The 13,867-nt window shown below is 34.2% G+C and overlaps 1 protein-coding gene across 6 annotated transcripts in view; it reads left to right on the plus strand.

The window, feature by feature from the left end:
• The window catches only part of LOC128238729 (cubilin-like), an 80,731-nt gene that overhangs the window by 37,224 nt on the left and 29,640 nt on the right, over positions 1-13,867 (plus strand). For 5 of the 6 annotated variants that reach the window (XM_052954920.1, XM_052954923.1, XM_052954922.1 and 2 more), the window contains exon 2: positions 7,595-7,673. The exons of the other annotated variant lie outside the window; for it this stretch is intronic. In XM_052954920.1, coding sequence (XP_052810880.1) covers positions 7,671-7,673 — 3 coding nt within the window. In that variant the 5' untranslated portion in view covers positions 7,595-7,670. The remainder of the gene's footprint in view (positions 1-7,594; positions 7,674-13,867) is intronic. 6 annotated transcript variants of the gene reach the window in all.

Genomic DNA, 13,867 nt, shown 5'->3' on the forward strand with positions numbered 1-13,867 from the left:
GGCAACTATCAAGTTCCTTAACAGTACAGGCTCCAGTCAAGGCAACTGTCGGGTTCAATAATAATGCAGGCTCCTGTCAATGCAACTGTCAAGTTCCATGACAATGCAGGCTCCAGTCAATGCAACTGTCAAGTTCCATAACAATGCAGGCACTTCTCAAGGCAATTGTATATTTCAATAATTATGCAGACTCCTCTGAGTCGACTGTCAAGCTTCATAATAAAACGTTCCAGTCAAGACTAATGGTGATTTATGAGCTTGCAAAGCCAGATACAAAATAACACTGAGAAAATCAAATGATGGAAACGTATGTCTCTTATGGAAAGCATATACTATATGAGAATTGTATAACTTGCCTTGACTGTTGAGATTTAGCTCTGATAGAAATATACTATATTTTTTCTGTTCCCAAATTTCTCGAAAGTTCTTAAGCGATACAAGCTTAAAAAGCTTATTGCATTAAGCCCAATGTCTTACTTAATCTTGATTTTCGAAATAAAAAAAACAGACATACGTGATTATCATCAATATGATTTCCTTTCATAATGCAAAATCTCCTGAGAATGTAATTATAATGTCAATTATATCAAAGTAAAATAAGTGAGCTAAGCGTAATCCTGTTGGTAGGAACTAAAAATGTTTCGGGAAATTTACACTATGTGTTTTTCTCTGTAACCAACGATCAGCATATTCATGTTTCAACTTAACAAACACTTGTATTACAAGACGGGAGCATATACGTTATACACTATTTCCTGAAAAAAAAACAAGTCATAGTCTCGCTCACACTGGTTGTGATGTTATATTCAAAGGTCTGGATATGAATTCCCTTCTGTTGGTGTTATTAATGAATATAAGATGGCTTTTTACGTAACAAGGCATAGTCTCGCTTACACTGAATGATAAATTCATAGGTCAGGATTTTAATACTCTTCTGGTGATGTTGGGTATAATTATAAGAGGACTTTTATAATCTGTTGTAAATGACGCGCGCTAACACATATATAATTTTGTCACTATATGTCAAGACTAATATTGATTCAAATCTGTAACACCTAGTTTTGATATAAGGGCGGCATGTTTATCATTTGAGGTTCATAGACGAGGAATTCGTGATTAAGCTGATTTATCCCGACATCACCGCAAATGTCTCCAACGGTGTTATTGTTTTGTTTTTTTAAACAATTTGCAAATGCGTGTTATGTCAATGTTTCGTAGGCGTAATGAACTACTGCCAACCTTGTGAAAGTATTTTATCGTATCGGATTTCGAGTTTAAATTGATGTATTTCCCGAAACCAGCTGTGCTCCTGACATTACTGTACATATGTCCTGCGGTGGCATTGTTTTTGTAACAAAAAATGAAAATGCATGTTCTGCTAATGCATCGAGGGCGTGATGAAGTACTCAATCTGGTGGAAGTACTTTATCGTAATAATATGGAGAAAATTACAGGGGTAAGCATATCAGTGAACAGTTCGACCATGACCTTATCTTTGACAAAGGAAGTGTTCAGTTGTACAAAGCACACATACCAACTTTCTCAATTGAAGGTCATGTTATACGGGTTCCAATGTCGACAATATTCCAAGCCATAACGCCATTGTATAATTGAATTTACACTATTTACATCTACACTATGTTATGACGAACGTGTTACCAATATAATTTTAACTTTACGAAGTAAATAGATGACAGAGTCACGAAGTGGAGCCATAAACAATAAAATGTCTATTGCTTGTCAAGATGAGTCGCTACACCACAGTTATTGTGTTTGCTACTAGCAGGGTAATTACATGACATTTAATTGCTGCCTGTGAATTGCTCATGTGACTCGAGGATGAATGTTCAATGTACCGCAAATGGCACAGTGTAGGACCGCCTGAGATAGGAACATGGTCGTCATATCGGGTTTAAATATTATATTGAAGAGATTATTATGCGAGCCTACTAAGCCAATATGACAGTGTTTAGTAGGTCAACTTTTAAAAAGCAAAATGACAGCAAAGCGGAACAAAGCTTTCAGACTGTTTTGAAAGAACGAATAAAGATAACCTAGATCTACGGACTAGCAGAGATGAATTTGAAAAAATAAGATACTGCTAAAATTTGCTTTAAGTGATTAAAATTTACCATTGACATGAGCATTCAGTAGTTGTACCTTTTAAATGTATAGCAATTTGTAATTTAGACTGGATTATTATGAATTAATGAACACAAATTCTTGGACAAAAGATAATTCAACTATTATTTCCATATGAAACCATAGTTCTAAAATCTAAAGCAATTAAACATGACATCCTGTCTTTAGCGGGATCATTAGTGGTCGGAAGTAAGCTATTTGCTGAGGTGGTTGAAGGCGTGTTTAGTTTATTAGCTGATTTAATTGGTTTTGTTCTCTCAAATCTGTATGGAACAGATTGTAACCATTCAAATGATTTGAGTAAAAACTGGATTAATATTGAGAAATCAATTCACCGTTATGCTAAATTTGACTAAACCAAAGAGATAACTAGTTTCATATCTGAAATGCAGAACCCAACTTATTGCTTAAAACTTAATTGAAGGAACGTAAGATTGGGGGTAAAGTACAAGTACCCTTAATTTTTCCCAATCAATGGTTTAGTTATAACTGGTTTATTTTGTAATTTTATTTGAATTTCTTTGATAACATCCTGTGAAATTAATGGAATGTCGTGTCGAATATATGAGACATGATGTTCAAATCTTGCTTGCTTTTCGTGATGATTGATTCAAATCTTTCTTGGTTCCTCTTCGAAATTAAATGTTGACTAAATGTATTGCATATTTTGTGTATATTTCGGATTGATCCGTTGAATTAGGTTGTAAACTCACATATATCTACGCGTGAATTCAACGTATTATTTACTTTTGTTAATAAATACTTGCTTTAACTCAACATGGCTTCTAACTTCATTTCAAAATTTATCTTCATTTTTAACTGACTGTTCTTACGAACTTACCTTTATTGGTTAAACAACGGGCGGTAACGCAAACGTCTATTGATAAAACTATTGGTGTTGTTCTTGACTTGTGTGTAATTGTTGTTTAAAATGTATCTTATTTGTTTGGATTTAATTTAAGGTTTTGATAAGTGTTGTTCATTATAGCTTGGCATCATGGTATGACATAAATATTGGTTATGTAAACGCATTAACTGATTTAAAAAGACAATATTTTAAAATTGGTAAAATCAAGTCATAAAATACTAGGGTATAGTCATCTATGAACACAACCGTTCAAACAAATTATTTAATGTCTTGCTCTGCTGCTCTTGGTCTTCGAATGTTATTCGATATGAAAAAACTGTTCACTGGAAATTACATCTTGTGAATATGTAATGTTGTAGTGATGACAAATATAGATGATTTAAAGCAGGCCCTGTCATGGAAATCCGTCTCTGTTGACACATTAGGTGTAGTGAATTGGTCCCGAACTCAGGTCAGTAATTAATTACCGATGGTATTTTCTGCTCGTTGTAAATATTCAGAGAGGTGGCTCTGCTTCCAGGGGACTGACAACGAGTTCCTGTCTAATAACCTGTAAAATTGGTTTCCATATAAGTAATGAACACTGTCTAATTTGATGAATTTGGCTGTATGAAGTTTACATTTAGTCAAGGGGCCAATAATAATTTCAAAGCAATTCTTTTTCTATCCTTGGATACGACCCTGTGTGGTTCAAAGATGTGTTTGATAAGTGAGTAGAGAGACAACGAAAATGTGTCCGTGCATGCGGGGAATATTTTGAAAAGGCGTAACGTTAAACATGACGTCGTGTTATTTTTGCTGTACAAACTGCTCCGTATTGTTCATGGTTTTGTGTAATAATGTTATGCTATTTTATTGTATGTTATTTGTTTCCTATAAAAATTTGCAACACCACTTCCAAAAACATTTGTCTACCGTACAGTTGTATTATTTTGGTTATAAAGTAAACAGTTTCGATATCATAAGCAGAGTCCGGGAACTTTACGACTGACCCTCGTACAAAATTAATACAACTTTTAAATGTACACGGTCAAAGCAATATAGACACTAAACGAGAGACACGTAAAAACAGACTACACAAACATAAATACAATACATATTTCCTAACAAATAAACGTTTGATAAACCACCTTGGATTGTTCAACCACCCAGGAGTTAACGAGGGAATTAAACCGGTTACCTCAACCTTATTTGTTAGGCAAAAAAAAACCCACCTGTGTTTCCGGTAACATGTCGAAGAAAAATAGGGTCGGTCGGTCGGGATTGTTTTTGTTTTTTTACAGTTTCGATTTCATACAAAATTCTGTTGCATCAAATCAATTACGTATATTATATCTAAGTTACCATTATTAACAAAAAGTCAGAAAAAACAGCATTGTTTAATGTCTGAAATCGTTTCCTTACCTTCGACTACCGTATTTTCCCGCCAATTTTGCCCATGAAATTTGTTGTTTTTTTGTATACAATACTCCTTTATAAGACGCGATCGGTTTTCAGAACAAATCCAGCACTTCAATTTCTACAAATCTATGATGATGTTCTAGCGAAACAGACATTTATCTACTAAATCTGTTAATTTGCTTGAAGAAAATCGCCAAACTGTGAGCTCTCTTATGTGGAGGTAGCGTCACAAATTGTACCGTTTGATCTGCAGCCGACACATTCCTATAAATGTGTTGTTATAACTTCCGGTTTTTGTTTGGATTTCAGTTGATGGGACTTAAATTAGGCGGAATAAATAACCATTGATAACTGCGGATAAATTAATGTAACGATTAATGAAATGTGTTTTGGAACCTCGCAGTTAGCCTGCATGAATTCACAAAGCCTAATCGTAAGAAGCCTGCATGATATACGAAAAGCCAAATGTAAAAAAGTAAGTTCTATTTTGGACATGGATAAATAACTCCGCGAACTATATTCTAAATATTTTCATTATGAAGACAGTAAAATGTGTCTCCTGTGATCAACCACGTGTTTGGACTATAAACATGCGTTTGCCAATTTGAAGATATCGTACAGGGATCGCCGAACTCCGCCATTTTGTTTCCCTGTTGACAAAGCGTCTCGGTAATACGTACTCGGAAATGAAAGTTTATTCTCCGGGAACAGAGACAGACAAACAACGAGAATAACTACGATATATTTAATTTTTGATTTTTTACTTTTATGCCTAAAAAAAATTAGGGTCGGCTAGGAAAAAATAGGGTCGGTCGGGTTACCGGAAACACAGGTATTTTTTTTGGCCTTAGGCAGATAAACATGAGGACAAAATAAAATAATGATAAACTTTTTTAAATTTTTAAAGAAGAAATAATGTCGAGATAAACCGTAAGTTTACAAATTCTAACACGTTTAACAATGTACAGACACATTTAGATTTTGCAAGGTCAAGGTCCAAGTATGGTAACACTAAAGCTATTATTTCAGTTGCACCAGCACTGAAGTTTACAACATCGCTTGGTTCGTCATTATGATTTAGTAAGTAAGATGTTTTATAAGATCATGAGGATTCGACAATATTGCTTCGTTTGCATTCGTTTTATACCCTTTTTTGTCGATGTCGATGTCCTAGCCAAAATGGCAGACATTTAACTGATTCTTGTCCCGCTCAAACAGAAAATCATGTCGGAGTTTAAAGGGAATGGAGCCTCTGAAGTATTTTGTATTAGTTTATCTTTGCTGTAACTTGGAGCTATACTATATGCTGACCCGATGGGATTCATTGATGACAGTAACAGGGGGCATGTCATCTATCATACCAATTATCAAGGAATATTGACTCGAAGTAGGCGTCCCTCTTGAACCACTATTATTTTTCAGATGGGGCATAAGAAACACATTTGATTACACTTAGTAACACTAAACTAAGTTGATGAACTGAACAACAGCCGTAAGGTCAGACGGCCAAAAGCGTTGTTTTCGGTTTTTGACGATGATTTCGATTTCATCCGACTTAATTTTGAAATAAAACAGATTTCCTAATCCTTTGCCTTATATAATATTTTTAATCATATATTGACGAAATGTTCTGGTTAAACATAGTTGCTCTCTTTATCTAAATTTCCTTGAAATGTTCACTATGTTGTCTGGACCACTACCAAAACTTTTGTAAAGTCTGTATTTTTGGGAATTTGTCTTTCGTTTTCATAAAAAGACGATGCAAAAACAACATAAATATATATGGAACAACTGTCAAGTTGCCTAACAATATCTGTTTTCGTGTAGTCCAACGTTGATTTATGATATAACAACAAACTCTTCTAAGAGTTTTGCAATACAGATTCCGGTTTAGTCTAATTGGGATTCATGATCTTGCAAGAAACCCCGTAAAGAAGATTGTCTTTGTTCTGGAAAATGCGTGAACATGTATGCTATATTTTGATGCAATTATCGTCGACGTCATACAAACAAAAACAATACATTACATAACACCAACTATTTTAATTGTTTATTTTTAATAACTTAGTGAATGAAACTATGTAGAAAAATATGACAAAGAAACGACTTTTCATTCTTCCTTGAATTACTGTCAATATAACCATAATGGATAGTTATTTACGAAGATGCTTGGGACGTTGAACTAATTTTCAATTGTAATTTTGTAATAAAACCAGCTGCGCCCAGACATAACCTAAATGTTTTGATCGATGTCATTGAAGACAATTTGACAATGCGTTTTGTCTTAATATTTTATTTGCGCTGAAAATTATTGTGCAGAGCAGAGATCTAAATAGTACAAAAACATCCACAGAATGTTCACATTGATTGTGATTATGGTTGGCGTGTTGCGAATATTTTTACGTTGAGCTGTTTTGAGATCAAATTGAACGAGTAATTGTAATTTGAATTGAACATTTATAACGCATGCTTTCAACGAATAATCATATCCGGCAAATATATAACGGAGTCACGAAATTGAGCATTAATGTTTAGTCCGTATATTTTATTGTCACGATGTGTCCCTATCACTGCATTTTTCGTGTTTGTATTGAATACTAGAAGTGTAATCACACGGAATCTTATGTTTGTCTGTGAATTCGTCAGGTGATTCGAGAATCAAATTTTAATGTTCCGAACACTACCAAGATGACGGCAAATTGTAAGACAGGTAGAGTGGGAACTTCAGTAAGAAAGCTGGTCTATCAAATAAGGCACTATCATGTCATTAGCAAACACAATGTGGGAGTCTTGATGCATTTGAAGGCCTCACTTAACAGACAAATGACAGGTAAAATTGTGATACATGTCCATCTAACGCCTCATATGTACACAATCTGTCTAAAACCCAATGACAAAACATGTCTATTATACAGGATAATACATGGCTGACCATGGCTTTTGGTTGACAAATGCCACCAGTAAAAACAATTACCCTCGGGCATTTTGTCTTCCCACTGGGGCAATTATCAACCAAAAGCCATGCTTAACCATGTATTATTCTATAAGTTACACACACTGATGTTATATAAAATGATTTATTTTTATGTTCATTATGTATGCTGTTTGCAATGCCACAATATGTCTATGCTATATATATCATGTATTTGTGACATAAGTTTTAATAAGTAAACTTGGTTATAGTTGGAGGATCTGAGGAAACCCTCAACGGAGTTGCTTTAAAGTGCCCAGAGCTAGACCGCCAACTGATGACCGTCCTATGGTATATATATAATTTATGAATCCGAACTTTGAAGACGTAAGCCATTTGTTACATGCTCGACTGAGGCTTGGAAAAACTGTTATATGTTCTCTTTACATTTTCTAACAAATTCCATTCATCATCTTTGTAAGTTGGCGACGTTATTATTCTTTAAACAAGCAACAACAACAACGACCTTACGGCTTTGAACAGGTTGTAGAAAGGTATTATTCAAAACTTATTTAAATCTTTCAGTTTATCTCGGATTTCTCTTTGTTGTGTTATCTTGAGTCCCTAACGGATTTATAGAGGCATGCCATTTATCATACTTATTTAGAATTAGATTAACAACCATTAGCTGTCCCGCCTATACAATAACGTTTCTTTTTGAAGTTGGCTTTAGTCGTTAATCATAGTTTGAAAAACAGCAAATTCAATTGGCCCATACTTTTTCCTTAAGCTTATTCATTTATACAGAAACTGCCATAACGACCATCACTATAATTGTATTCGTCCGCATTGTCAAATAAACACGTTTACGTCGTCTCTTCCTTATAATTTAACTGCGTTTACTGACATTTGACAAGATGTCTTGGTAAAATTAATGTTATTCCTTTATTGCATTTTCTTGAAAAGGAGATCAATACGCGACCGTCTGTGATCTAAATACGTTGTTTTAAAATGTTCAATGTATTCAATTACTTCTCAGTCTTAGAAAACGTGTGAGTTATAAGTTTAACATTGAAATGTGAACAACAAAATCTTAATAATATTCAGTCAATCAGTTTTAACCAAATCTCAGAAAAGGATCGGAAACAGTAATACTTATTCATAAAAGTATTTCATGTAATCAGTCATTGCTATTTTAATCATATAATCACGCAAAGAAGAACGAAGCAAATGCAGTATACAAACCAAGACAACAACACAAATGTATATACTATCCTGATATTTGTATAAGCAATACACATGTTTGTCCGATTAACAGTCAGTTGATGTGCCTTAACTAAAACCCTATTGTTATAATTATTTTTTTTTGAGCTTGTCCTTCGAAAGTTATGAATGTTATCTATAAAACAATCCACAGAATGTTATTCGAAGTGAGCAGTTACATACTTGATAAGGTTTGAAAACTCACAGAAATTACAGACAACACATTTGGAACAGGAGACACAAGACTGAAGGACATTACAAACATTAAACGCGACACACAACGCAGCAAGACACAACCTTTAAACAGGGGACACAACGCTGCAAGACAATACAAATTAAATTGAAGAAACAAGGCTTCAAGACAACACACATTAAAGAGTAGACACAGCGTTACATGACAACAAGTTTTACAAAACTATTAAAATACCATCACTAGTAAATGTTGGGGTAATTGCCTTGCCATGGTTTGTGAAACTCACTGTGGCTTCTAACCGGTTTAAACGAGCGCTCAATAGTATTATAAAAATATGTCAGCTTTCATTACGATTCAGGTTTTAGACAAGTCTAAACGATTTTTATGACGTTGTTCCGACTGCAGCCGAAGTCATGAATGTCAAATTACCTTTCTTTGTCAAATTGTTGGAACATTGATATTGGAGGATTTAAATAACTTTACATATACACCGCGCACACTGGTTTAATCTAACATATTTCATAACGTATGCCTCCTTGTATTATATACACAATAAACAAATATGACTGCCTTGTCCTTTTCGTGAAATATCAATAAATATAACAGATACGATAAGAATAGGCGAGGTGAAGTGCAAAATGATAGTTCAGGTTATAAAAAGCTCTCCGCATGCCAAATACGTGGGTTACAAAAATGACAAAAACGAAGCACACAATCTTAATCTAAGGTTGCAAATAAATATTGAAGTACATTTATTTACATGCAAGAACTAGAAACCATGTGACAGATTTGCAAAGCGTTTATAAGCGTTTGTATATTGTCAAAAACAATTAATGATGTCCTACAACGAACATTTAACATATATGACTTGTATACATTACGTTTGATACACATAACTGCCTCAAGCCTTCAGTCGGCTTACTTAGCTCTTGTGCCACGTTGTGAAACTAAACATTGCCAATAAACCCTGTCAGACACTTGGAGCTGTTGAAGAATCGAAACGTCCACATCCCGTATTAAGTGTATGTTCTGTGCCTCTTTGTATAACTTGACACTATCATTGTGATGCCCAAAACTGTGTTTGAGTAAGACGCTGATAACATAGTTTCAAGGAATATGAACTATTATTTAGCAAAAGCATTTCTTTGTAATTTTGTTGTGATTGATCTTGGCCAGTATCGTAGACATTCTGTTACCAACTCTCTGCCATCCTTTGTTATAAGCGAACTAAATTGGTTCACGAGAGGCGATTGTTGTTAATCGGTTGAATATAGATAATAACATTCATTACTAAGAACATTATCTTGGTAAGGTGATATTCAGTCTTAAATAATTCAAATATTCATCCATCCAGGTCGAGTGATTGTTCACCTAGAGCTACCCAGATATCTGCGATTTGATTTTCGCTTCTGTATCTTCCTACTGCTGTATCATAATTCCTTCGGGACAACAATGGTAACCAGATCTGAAAGGACACACTATCCATCACACTTATTATGACGTCCATTGAGAGCGTGTTCTATGGTCATTACAATGGTAGATCATAATAATGGAATAATTAAAGTACAATTTAAAGATGCCAAGACGGTAAAACAGATTATTAAATAATTACACCTGCATAAGTTAGAAAATATCTTGTCTGCTTTTCCGATTGTCCAGTAGAAATCTTACATTCTGAATTCAGGAATGACATCAAATCTAATGATGTTTTACCATGAGCTTCCTACATGCATGCTATTAGATTATATATCATATAAGTCCTGGTTGAATACACCATCCTCCGCGTTTAATATCACCTTCTGTTAGGAGCATTGGTATCTGTTGTTTGAGGGTGTGTGGTTGTAATTTTGGTCAAGCCTGTATTTTGGTAGTACAATATTATTTACACCTCAACTCTAAATTAGATAGCTTCGGCAATTGCGAATATCTTCCGATGAACGTTACATCTTCGAATATGATCGTGAATCATCGCATAACAATGTTTATGTAAAATGCAAATTGTTTATCTTGTTTTGTTTTTTTATCTTGTTATTGTTTGTATTGTGTCAGCAATTTAAAACATAAATCAACATGTTAGATAGTGTGTAGTTATGATATGTTAAATGTAGTTTTCTTAAATAAAATGAAGTATTTTTTAACAATTCTTGAATGAAATAATGAAGTATTTGTGTAAATATAAGTAATAGATTGCTTGCTTCATATTATCATCGGAGATATGAACCCAGTTGGGATAGTTAAAGAACGCACGCAGTCCTTCGGACTCCACACACTTTAACTTACCCTACAGCGTTCGTCCCCGATAATGACATCGATCCCGCAATTCATTTCTTAAACAAAGACTATATCCATCCTGTGGTTTTGTTCTTTCGTGTTGAAAGGATACAAATTTGACTCGTTCTGTGTAAGCGATATTAGAATTATGGCTGGTTACTTATTAAGGAATACAACTATACGAATCATAGTCACTAAACCATATTCAAACTAGTGATTGATTTTATGAAAAAGCGCTAGTCTCCCCTATTTTGTGGTCGTTGCTGAGAAAAAATATATGATGGACATGAAATTTGTAATTTTTGACTGGAGACCTCCATTTGCGTTTTTGTACGATGAAAACGAAGTGTGACGTACAGACTGACAGACTGACTGACTGACTGACGGACTGATTACAAAATCAATAGTCATCTACTAGTCATGCCCAACTTGCGTACCAAGTATGAATTTTCTGGGAGCAAGCGTTCTTTATTTACTGAGCGGTAACCGTGTCTTCACATGAAGGTCATGGCGTCCTTGACCTTTGATCTTCTGATGTCAAAATCAATAGGGTTCATCACTAGTCATGACTAACTAGCATACCAAGTATGAAGTTCCTGGGTGCAAGCAAGTTATTGAGCAGAAACCGTTTATTCATCTCAAGGTCATGATGACCTTGACATTTGCCCTACTGATCTCAACATCAATAGGAGTAATCAACTAGTCATACCAAGTATGAATATCCTGGGTGTAAGCGTTCTTTAATTATTGAGCAGAAACCATATTTAAGCTTAAGGTCAACGCTAACATATCGTTTTTTACCTGAAGGTAACCGCGACCTTGACCTTTGACCTTTTGATTTAAAAATCAATAAGGGTCATCAACTAGTCATTAACAACTAGCATACCAAGTATGAACATCCTGTACCCAAAGGATCTTTAATTTTTGAGCGGAAACCGTTTTTTCACCTCAAGTTTACCGCGACCTTGACCGTTGACCTACCGATCACACACTCAATAGGTGTAATCTACTAGTCATGACCAACCAGCATACGAATGTGGGAGACATACTAACGCACACACAATTACATTTTATTAACATAACGGGCCTCAAGTGGCTATTGCAAACAAACCTCTATCAAATCAAATTCCATTGCTTTGTTGGTTTATAAAAACCATAATAGCAAGTAACATAAGGAATTTAAAATTTGATCGTGAAAAAAATAATAAGATGACCAGCCATTAATAAGACTACTGGCATATTTATTGAATTCAAAGTCATTGCACCTCGCTTAACAGACAATCAAAGTTCAATAAGCAAATATTTTTCAGACTCTCTCTTGTGTTGATGTAAGAAACGAATTAACTGGGCATTGTATTCTGTTTTAGATGGCGGATGCTCACAGTTTGGCTTATGTTTCATTATTTGTTCAAACAAATATTGATAAATATCTGTTACACACAACCTTGATCTAAAGCAGCATGGCTATTGATTGAAGTTCTTGGGAGGGATAATTTGTCTTCCATGAGACAGCTGTGCTCCTGATATCACTTCATTTGTTTCAACGTGACCTTTATTTCTTTTAAATTGTGCAAATTTATTTTGTCTTAATAATTCAAAAGCGTACTTCATTTCTGTGTTGATATTTATCTTGATTTATTATTAATAAATTTGTCAAATACTATTAAAGTACATTTATACAGGTATTTTCACCCATATGGCCGCATAGACCTGCCACGATGTTTTTTATCAGTAAAAAAATAGTTTTGTTATGACACTCTTCCGGTCTATATTATAAAGAAAGCTTTTCCAAACTAAATTCAGAGAACCATTTAGTATATATTTTGCTTGTATTTGGTATCACGTCTCGACATACTGTACGTGACGTTTAGAAACTTATCATTGCCAACTATCCTCTCAAACACTATATATATTTATTTTGAGGATCGATTCTCCCATAATTCTTATAAAGATGATACGCTGTGCCTGTTTGCGCTACATGGCAATATTTTTTGTGATGCCAGAATAAGCGTTTTTGTACGGTGAAAATTACTGATCGATTTATATTAAATATTAGGTTGCATCATTGTATCAGAATACAACCGTACATTTCTTCAAGTAAAGTTCATTCAGGTTCATTTTAAGATTAATACTTTTAGATAATCACTAGCGTATATAACTAGACCAGAGTCTACAGGGACACCAATATCGAGCTGGTCATCCATCTTGTAAATCATGGGACCTCTTGGTAATTCGGGCTGCCTTAATGTTGAAAATTCAAAGCGAAACAAAAACTATGTAGAAAATCCATGCCTGTTATCTGTTGTGTATTTAAACGATTACTTGTCACCTGTCTGTTTGATAAACTTCTAATAGAAGTCTTTTAATAGAAGTATATTGTAGTTTGATATTAGATTTACTCATACATGAAACAAATTTTAACGACTTGCTATAAAATGCATTAACCTAACGGACAGTTATACCAGATACTGCTAAATTCAAAACCATTTTTAACTTATAACATCAACATAAACTAGTGTAGTAGAAAATATATTATTTCATCATGATGTCGTTTTTATTATATCATACATACACATCTCATGGGACGACATGCCGTGGAAGTTTATATAGTGAATAAGGATTTATAGCTGTTGTGCCGGATGGTAATCAACTTTAATACCGCCATGGCTATCATTTTATCTCAATTACATAAGAAGTTTTGAAGAATTTTGTAGCATTACGACCACATGACATCCAGTTTATTGTTCATGATATGTATTTTATTTAGAATTAAAGTCCACCCATCGCTCTAATGGTCAATTGTGTGTTCCCTTTAAAT

The sequence above is a fragment of the Mya arenaria genome, chromosome 6, assembly GCF_026914265.1.
Source record: "Mya arenaria isolate MELC-2E11 chromosome 6, ASM2691426v1".
In the NCBI taxonomy this organism is placed as follows: Eukaryota; Metazoa; Mollusca; class Bivalvia; order Myida; family Myidae; genus Mya; species Mya arenaria.